Source organism: Pipistrellus kuhlii, unplaced genomic scaffold, assembly GCF_014108245.1.
Source record: "Pipistrellus kuhlii isolate mPipKuh1 unplaced genomic scaffold, mPipKuh1.p scaffold_m20_p_14, whole genome shotgun sequence".
NCBI classification, from domain to species: domain Eukaryota; kingdom Metazoa; phylum Chordata; class Mammalia; order Chiroptera; family Vespertilionidae; genus Pipistrellus; species Pipistrellus kuhlii.
In genome coordinates this window covers 10,081,363-10,090,390 of record NW_023425449.1, presented here as the reverse complement: position 1 = coordinate 10,090,390, position 9,028 = coordinate 10,081,363, and the positions used below count along the sequence as shown (strand labels likewise).

The 9,028-nt window shown below is 41.4% G+C and overlaps 1 protein-coding gene across 7 annotated transcripts in view; it reads left to right on the top strand.

The window, feature by feature from the left end:
- The window catches only part of GRHL2 (grainyhead like transcription factor 2), a 115,169-nt gene that overhangs the window by 32,529 nt on the left and 73,612 nt on the right, over positions 1 to 9,028 (top strand). For all 7 annotated transcript variants that reach the window (XM_036436686.2, XM_036436687.2, XM_036436691.1 and 4 more), the window contains exon 2: positions 5,505 to 5,700. In XM_036436686.2, coding sequence (XP_036292579.1) covers positions 5,533 to 5,700 — 168 coding nt within the window. In that variant the 5' untranslated portion in view covers positions 5,505 to 5,532. The remainder of the gene's footprint in view (positions 1 to 5,504; positions 5,701 to 9,028) is intronic.

The window sequence follows — 9,028 nt, the reverse complement described above, 5'->3', positions numbered from 1 at the left end:
ATCTCTCAGTTTCTAAAAGGAATCTGAGAGCAGTTTAGCTGATTGGTTCTGGCTCTGGGTCTCTCAAATGTAATTAAGTTCACATCTGGGGCTATGATTGATGTAAGCCTGGACTCTGGAGAATCTACTGATGTGAAACTCACTCATGTGGTTGTTGGCCGTTCTCAGGTCAAGGTTTCAGTTCCTCCACACAATATGTCAGTTGGCTTTTCCTGGATAAAGAGAGAGAGAGAGGTAGAGGATAAAGAATGGAGGACAGACATAGAGGTAGAGAGAAATTGAGATTTATCAAGATGGAAGCTGGAGACTTTATTATCTAATTCCAGAAGTGCCTTACTGTCACTTTTGCCATATGCTATTGGTCATATAAGGCAATTCTGGAAAAATGTGGGAGGGAAAACTCTACGAGGTATCATTGGGACACAACCAGGATTAAAACTGAAATTCAACTCCAAAACCACCCTCCCCCTAGGTTTTAAAAAAATATACCAAAATATAAACAAAACAAAACAAAGCCCCCAAACCTATGCCCTCCTAGGAATTATGAAAGAAATGGATGATTAGAAATGAATTGAAAGTGATAGTTTGTGTGAACAATTCTCTCTTCTCATTTTTGTTTTGTGATTCCAAGTAAAATGGATTTATTGACTATTTCTATACATATTTTTAGGAGATAGAGACGTTGTGTGCTCCTCTCCAGCAAAGCATTTCTGCATTAGACTGTTGTTAATGCTCGGGGGGGAGGGGGGGGGGTTTATAGGTTATCTCTGACCCAGTGATCTAGAGCTTTTCTTGACTTGGTTATGGTCTTAGTCACATGTCTGCTCCACCTCTTTCACTACTAAAGCTGATGACTCATCTCTCAACATCCACAAAATGAAGTATTGGATTAAAGAAAACAAATGAGAAAAAAATTAAATCTGTGAACTAATACAGCCTGATTTAGCTTTGCTATGAGTGCTCAGGTATTCATCTAGACCAGTGATCGGCAAACTCATTAGTCAACAGAGCCCAATATCAACAGTACAGCGATTGAAATTTCTTTTGAGAGCCAAATTTTTAAACTTGTTCTAATGCCACTTCTTCAAAATAGACTCGCCCAAGCCAGTGGAAGAGCCACACTCAAGGGGCCAAAGAGCTGTGGCTCGCGAGCCGCAGTTTGCTGACTACTGATCTAGACTTTTATCCAGAGAAGGATCAGAGATAAAGTTTATAGTAGTTGCTTCAAAAAAAAAAAAAAAAAAAAGGTTTGTGTTGATTCTAGAGAGAGAAGAAAGGAGAGGGGGAGAAAGAGAATCATTGATGTGCGAGAGAAATACCAGTTGGCTGTCTCCTGCACATCCCCTACTAAGGATCGAGCCTGCAACCCTAGCATGTGTCCTGACCTGGAACTGAACCAGTGACCTTTTGGTGCATGGGATGATGCTTAACCCACTGAGCCACACCAACAAGGGCTATCGTTGCTCTTTACAGTTCTGTGTTTGAGGCTACCCATAACCTAATACACCTAAAGCTACACAAAAAGATACTGAAAATGTTTATCACAGCAGTGTTAGCACAACGATAAAATCTCCAGAAATTGTTCCAAACTTTGGTAAAAGCTGCTCTGTGAAACTTTCCTTTCTTCACAGGGCTTTTGCTCACTCTACCAGGGAGATTATTCTGTGGTTATAAAACCAACCTTTATTCCACAGTGCTCTGTACAAGAGAGATTCTAATCTGTGGGGGGGAAATATTGAAGTCATCACACGGCTAAAGGGAAGAGCATAAAAGACTCCTTCGGCCATCCGATGTTGGAAAAGAAACGAGTCAAGTTGTGCTTTCCCAGACTATTTCTTTCCATTGATCCTGCGAGGACTCATCAGCCATTTCATCACAGGGGAAAGGCTGATGCATCTCAGTTTATGAGGGAACGTTTGTGCTGGGAACAGATGAAATCAGCCATCCAGGAAGCTCGGCAGGAGGGAGCGGGGCCCTGAAGAAGGAAGACTCGAGGGAGAAATCTCTCCAGTGAATCAGGACACTGCTGAGTGTGGCTCAAGATCTGGCTCTTGTCCCTCCCTCTGGCACTTCCTGCTGAACTTCTGGAAATCAGCCAGTGTTGTAATTAACACTCCCCTCCCCCAGCAATAGGTGCTTCTCTGAGGCATGAAACGTAATAAAATCCTCATCTTTTTCAATAGTGAGGTGACTGTAGATAGCATGAAGCTCTTCCTTCCTTCCTGTGGGACTGAGCGTTTTTAGGAAGTGTGCACGATGCCTGGGCTCTCATGGGCCATGATTGGGGTTCCGAATCCTCTGTTTCACCTTTTAAGTAAAGGCTGCAGACAGGAACCCAGGGTGGCCCCAGCTACACAACTGTGGAAGGGGAGGTGGTGACAACTGCCATAATTTCTCTCTGTAGACTTTATTTTATTTAATGATTTTATTTTTAAAGTTTAGTTTTACTGTAGAAAGTATTACAGATGTCCCATCTTGCGCCAACCCTCTCCCCACCCCCTGCAATTGACCCATTCCATCTTGCTCCCGCTCCTTCCCCATGCCTTCACTGCACTATTGTCTGTGTCCATGGGTTATGCACGTATGCACGCAACTTCTTTGGTTCATCTTTTTCTGAGTCGTCTCCCACCCCCACTCCTTCCCCCTGAGATTCGCCAGTCTGTTGCATGCTTCCATGTCTCTGGCTGTATTTTGTTCGTCAGTTTATTTTGTTCATTTGGTTGCACTTATGAGTGAGATCATGAGATACTTGTCTTTCTCTGACTGGCTTATTTTTCTTAGCGTAATACTCCCCAGGTCCAGCCCACCAACATTTCTGTCTCCAAGTCCAACCTTATCCTATATGATTAACAATTTTTAAAAATATATTTTATTGATTTCTTACAGAGAGGAAGGGAGAGAGATAGTCAGAAACATCAATGAGAAACATCGATCAGCTGCCTCCTGCACACCCCTACTGGGGATGTGCCCACAACCAAGGTACAAGCCCTTGACTGGAATCAAACCTGGGACCTTTCATCCTGCAGGCCAACACTCTATCCACTGAGCCAAATGGGTTTCGGCATGATTAACAATTTTTACAGCACAGAAATGCTGTTATTTTACTGGTAGGTCAAAGCATGCCGATGATACAAATGTGCTCCTTTTGTCAGAAAGTCCCAGTGTTCTGCATTACCAGCATACTCTTCGCCGTGAGAAATATTCCCCTCATCTGCCCATTTTAACATGGGACCTATCCTTCAGATATTTGTAGACACTTCCATTCCTCCTAGAGTCTCTGATTAGGTTAGTCCCCTCTGTCACATATACCCTCATGACACCATCCATTTCCCTTTCTCACATTCATGCCTCTTGTTGACACTACGGGCTCTGCCCCACTGGACAGCAGGTACGTGGGCGACAAGGCAGTACCTGTCTCTTTCACCATGGTCTCCTCTAGAACTACCCGTTGGACTCTTAATAAATACTCACAGAATATTGCTAAAGGACAACTTCATTTTCCCTTTAATTAATGATTATCATCAGCACTTTAAAATTATAACCAATGCTACCCCAAATCGGTATACCCACACACTTTACAGGAACATAGAGCCGCTCGGTGACAGTAATCCCTGTTTGTTTACATAGTGTGTGCAGTTTAGAAAACTGTCTTACCCACTATTTTATTTGATTCTGACAATCACATTGTGAGGTCGGTAAGGTGGGCATCGCTCTTCTTACTTGAAGCCCAAAGAAGCTGACGCTCAGGCAATTTTCCACCACCGTAAGTGGTGAGCAAGACTCACTTTTAGGGTCTGTGCTACTCCCATCGTGGCAGATAAACCCTCCCACTAGCGGGTTTTCTCATTGCCTTCCAGAAACTTGATTGTATCCTTTTAATCCAACTCATTTGCAATTGGATTAATATCCTCTATCTCGTCCCAAATCAGGTCTTCCAAACTACTGGCACCCAGAGTGCAAATCAGGGGCCTGAAGACCATGTGGCATTGATTCCACCCTGTTAGTTGTGGATTTCCTACTCTGTCCCCAAATATATCTTACCACGTTCACTGTTGTTTTCTGACCTTCCACCAGAGCATGGCACCAGGCCAGCACATGAAGGACCCACAATTCACTGTTGTGGGTTCACACCACTTCCCCATTACAAAGTGAGCGGGGAGGCCATGGAGCCCTGGAAGGTCGGGTACGAATGTTAACGAAAAGGGACCTCTTTTAGAACTTGAACGACCATCAGAGGCCCTTGGTGCCTGAATTTCCATTGATTAGTACAGTTATTGCCTTCCCCTGGCTGTCCTGTCACGGTGAATGGACCGAGGAGTTACTGAAATACAGTGTCTCATTGTTCCGTTTGGTTTCCATTTCCATGAACAAGTGAAAGAGGGCCAGGAGGTGAGTGCCAACGCCGTCCTGGGCTCCTTTCCTTGACAGCGGGGCCCTGCCCCGGGAGCTGCTGAAGACTGTCATGGTCTCCAAAGAGCCATTGTCACACCCTCTTTAAGAAAATTGCCTTGTTCATCAATATCTGCTTTACCCGAGTTTGGCTTGGTCAGGGTTAATAAATGATTACTCCAGCCCCTTTCTGTCAATCCTCTACTGAAGTCTCTACTGCAGATTCTCTAGGCCAGTGGTCGGCAAACCTAGGCTCACAAGCCACATGTGGTTCTTTGGCCCCTTGAGTGTTCTAACGCCACTTCTTCAAAATAGACTCGCCCAGGCCAAAAACTGACTTCTGCGCACGGGCCACGAAGTTTCAATCGCACTGTATGTGCGCGCCCGCACGTGGTATTTTGTGGAAGAGCCACACTCAAGGGGCCAAAGAGCCGCATGTGGCTTGCGAGCCGCAGTTTGCCGACCACTGCTCTAGACACACTCCTCACTCCCCATGATGGTTGTTGTAACCTGTAGCTTCTGTGTCGATTATAGTAGGATTCTTTGGCAATGCTGTCTCATCATCTTGCTTCTTATTCTCATTAGACAGCGTATCTGCGAGTCTTGTTTGCAGAGTAGCTTACGTAGCCTTTTTAATTAAGAGACTTGCGGCAGCCTCTAATTCTCTAGCAATGTCACACGTGGATTGAACTAGGTCAGACAATTTTTGATGATCATTAATGTGTGATTACACTTGCGTATGGCATATGTTTCTAATTAGAACTCAGAGAACGAAATGAAACCTGCTTCCTCAACAGGGTTTCCTTCTAATAGTCATTAATGAAGAATAATCAAATTAAGGGATTTGGCTCCTAGAATAATTGGATATGGAAAACCAAGTGTGAGGGGAACCACTTTCTCTACTTATTACAACCTTTCAAAGGCCACTATTCCTTCTCATAGACAGGGAAAACATAAACCAGTGACTTTATCAATGCCACGTGGCAGTCTCTTTAGTTTTAACCTTCATTTCCCCTCCATTCTGGGGAAGTACACATTAACCATAGAATGTGCGTGGTGTTTGTGGGAAAATGACTATTTCTCTGATAACGAACCTCATTTTTTTTCTTTTACAGTAATAAACGATTGGTGGCCTTAGTGCCCATGCCCACTGACCCTCCATTCAACACCCGAAGAGCTTACACGAGTGAGGATGAAGCCTGGAAGTCATATTTGGAGAATCCCCTGACGGCGGCCACCAAGGCGATGATGAGCATTAATGGCGATGAGGACAGTGCAGCCGCCCTCGGCCTGCTGTATGACTACTACAAGGTAAGGTCCTACAGCCCCACCCCCCTCCTCTTCCATCCCCCGGGGCCTCCCCTCCGCGCTGAGAAGAGGGACAGAGTCTTTATCCCAGGCCAGAGAACAAATAGGAGTTCCACACCTCTGTGGAATCCAGCCTCTTCCTGTTCTCATTGCCTCACTGATTTGCCATTGATGAAGCACAGTTTCCCACCCACCGGAGGCAGTTGGCATTGGCATAATTACTTCTGTGTTCTCCGTTCACAGGCAAGCATATTATTTACATATAATTCCTACTCCGTGTCATATGACAAACCCTTTAACTTTAGGATTATTATTTTTGGTGATTGAGACTATTATATTGTGTAGCTGTACCATAATGTAGTGATTGCTCAGTTGTTGGTCAGTTAGGCTGCTTTTAGATTTCTATTTCATTTAAGGAACATTCAGGGGTTCTAGACTTCTCAGGTTTATAAGGAGTATTTCAATAAATGCTTTTTTGGAGTAGATTTTTGCAGCAATTTCAGAACCTACTTTTGCTACAATTCTGTCTCCATTTGTTTTGATGGGTACTAAATATTTTGAAGGACCCTTAAGATGAAATAAATGTAATACACATATATTACAAAAAAAATACCTGCCATACGATACCTTCAAAATAGGAGTATTTCAAGAAATCAAACAACAAACAGCAATCTGTCTCAACTATAAGACTGTATATCTGTATGACCTGCTCCCTTAGAACCAGTGAAATGTAAAAAAAAAAAAAAAAAAAAAAATCAAGTATTTACTGAATGAGGAGATTTATTGTTGCTTTTATTATAAACAGTATTGGCTAATGCTGGGATTTGGCTAAAAGGTGAGAATGGTGGTGTTTATTTTGCTGGTTGGGCACAGTGAACTTTATATTTTAGAATAAGAACTGGCCACCCACATCCCCCTCTCTCTCTACCATGAGAAAATAACCTAAGAGAAACCATTTCCCTTTTAGTAAGGTTCAGTCTTGGTTTCCTATTTCCTTCCTGCTTACCACTTCCTGTTTCCTTTCAGCGGTCTCCACTTTTGCAAGTTGAGTTGTCCCTGTTTTCTCTCCTAAACCAGAGTTTTCCTGCTTTCCAAAGATCTCCCACCAACACCATCCACTGGGCCTGCCCCCAGGTCAACTCGTTGCCGCAATTACTTACTCCTCTTTCAGCTTCTTTCCATTTTCCCCATTAAAACACACAGGAGGCTTCTCTGTGGGGAGATGAATGAGAGCCAAGCCACGTTGGCCTTATCTAAGATGCAAGACAAGATACGAGTAGCTGACAGGTCAGGCCATGTAGGTATATTAAATGAGAATATTATTAACTCAAATAAATAAATCTTTTCAGGGTGCCCCCTAAAATGTATACACACTTGTAACAGTGAATAGCTGTAAAATTTGAAAATGAAATGTATTTTAATAAACACTGCCTTTATAATTATTTGAAGTGTGTATACATTTTTTTTTGAGATAGCCTATATATGAAGGATCTCCCACTGGTCCCCTTGCCCATTGATACTGATCCCTCTCCCACCCCACCCCCCTTACCAAGAGGGTGGAGTTGGCAGATTTTGACAGCCATCTTGGGAAGGTATGGAACTCCCACCATGGCTCCTGACAGAGCAAGAAGGGATTTTAATTTTGTGGAGCTTGGACTCAAGATGAAAGGATGTGTTAGAGCCTAAACTACATTTCATGTCAATAGGGCAGTTTCCTCCGGCGAACAGGTAGCACCTGACCAAAAATGAGCCTGAAAAACAAAGATGGTTTCATGGTAGGCTTTTCTTTCTCTTTTTCTCTGTTTGTGGTTGTTCTGTACTTTTAATTCATTTTTTACTGAGGAGCTCATTTGAAAAAAAATACATGTTTTGGAGTAAAAATTTCAAAATTTATTGAGGATGGTCCTGAAACACAGAACTTATCAGTTAGTCTGCCTCATGTGCTAGGCCAGTTCTTGAAGGTTCAGCTTTATTGGACATTTGTGGTAATACATAAGGTTCAGGAAAGGTCTCGTCCTTAGAAAGAAATAATTTTTCCTTCATGATTAAAAAAATAGTTAAGACTTGATAGTTTCACCAATTTTTAAAATCTAGCAACACATCATTAAAGTGACCCTGATTTAATTACTTGGGTCATTACAACTTCTTTTTGCAACTTTTATAACTACATTAAAATAATGTTGTTAATAGTTTCATGAGGCTTGGAGGAAATATATTAAAATATATTTTGAAGAACTATATTGCTCTATTTTTATATTCCATCAGTGTAAAATGGTAATAATTTCATATATCTTTATTAGAGGATGATTGTTTTGTATTAATGAAAAAGAAAAACAGATCAAAACAAAAATCATTAGTAATTTATGAAAACAATGTTTTTTATTTTCCAGAGAATAATTATTATTAAATATGTCTAATATTTACTAATATTACCTTTCCTGTTGTAGATTTTTAATATTTAAAGGAGATGAAATATTGCTTTTTGCAAATATTTTGAGATGCAGAGTAGAGACTTTACATAAAACTCAATTTGTAGCCAAGTCTATAACACTTTCTGTTGAATGACTTATTTTCTACAATTTATTTATTTAGGATATAAAATATTTAAATAAAGTGTTTTCTAAGTCTTTGTAGATTAATATAATAACATGGCTTTGTTTATTTTATATAAGCTTTACTACATTAAAAACATTAAAGGGTTAGTCTTGTTTCCAGAAATTTCGTGTCTAAATAATCATTTTCACAACTTAGCCCTTTGGATGTTCCTAGTTTATGTATGCTGATGTTAAAGTTATAACAAAGCTTAATCTACATTGAGGATAGACTTTTCTGTAGTAAAGAAAAATGTTACTGAAAAGAGTTTAGCTTTTGGAGGAAAAACGTTGGGAAGTCATTGAAATAATTCTCTCCACATTATTACTTAAATTTTATATGCTTTTTCTACCTTTTTGGAATGCTCTTTGATTCTTTTCTGTAATTGACACCATTTTTCCTTCCTCCTAAGGCTGGAGTGCCTTATCCCTTAGGGGACAGCGGTGGGCTTTGTCAGAGGGGAGTGTGTGTGACACACAGTAGGCACTCAGGAGATGGTGGTCCCTGTCCTTAGAAGCTGGCATTGGCATATCACGGTGTAATAATTTATACATTTCAAAGTCTTTTTAAAAAAAACATGCTTAATTCACTTTATTGTTTTTCTTGTATAAAGTTATGTGGTAGGCCACAGCTGGAGCCTGGGTCCTCTGCACAGAAACTGCCATGTGGGTCTTTATAAGGTGGTCAGCGAGTTCCTGATAGGGAGGCTTAGTGCACCGTCTCGTTCCAGAGCTCGGGG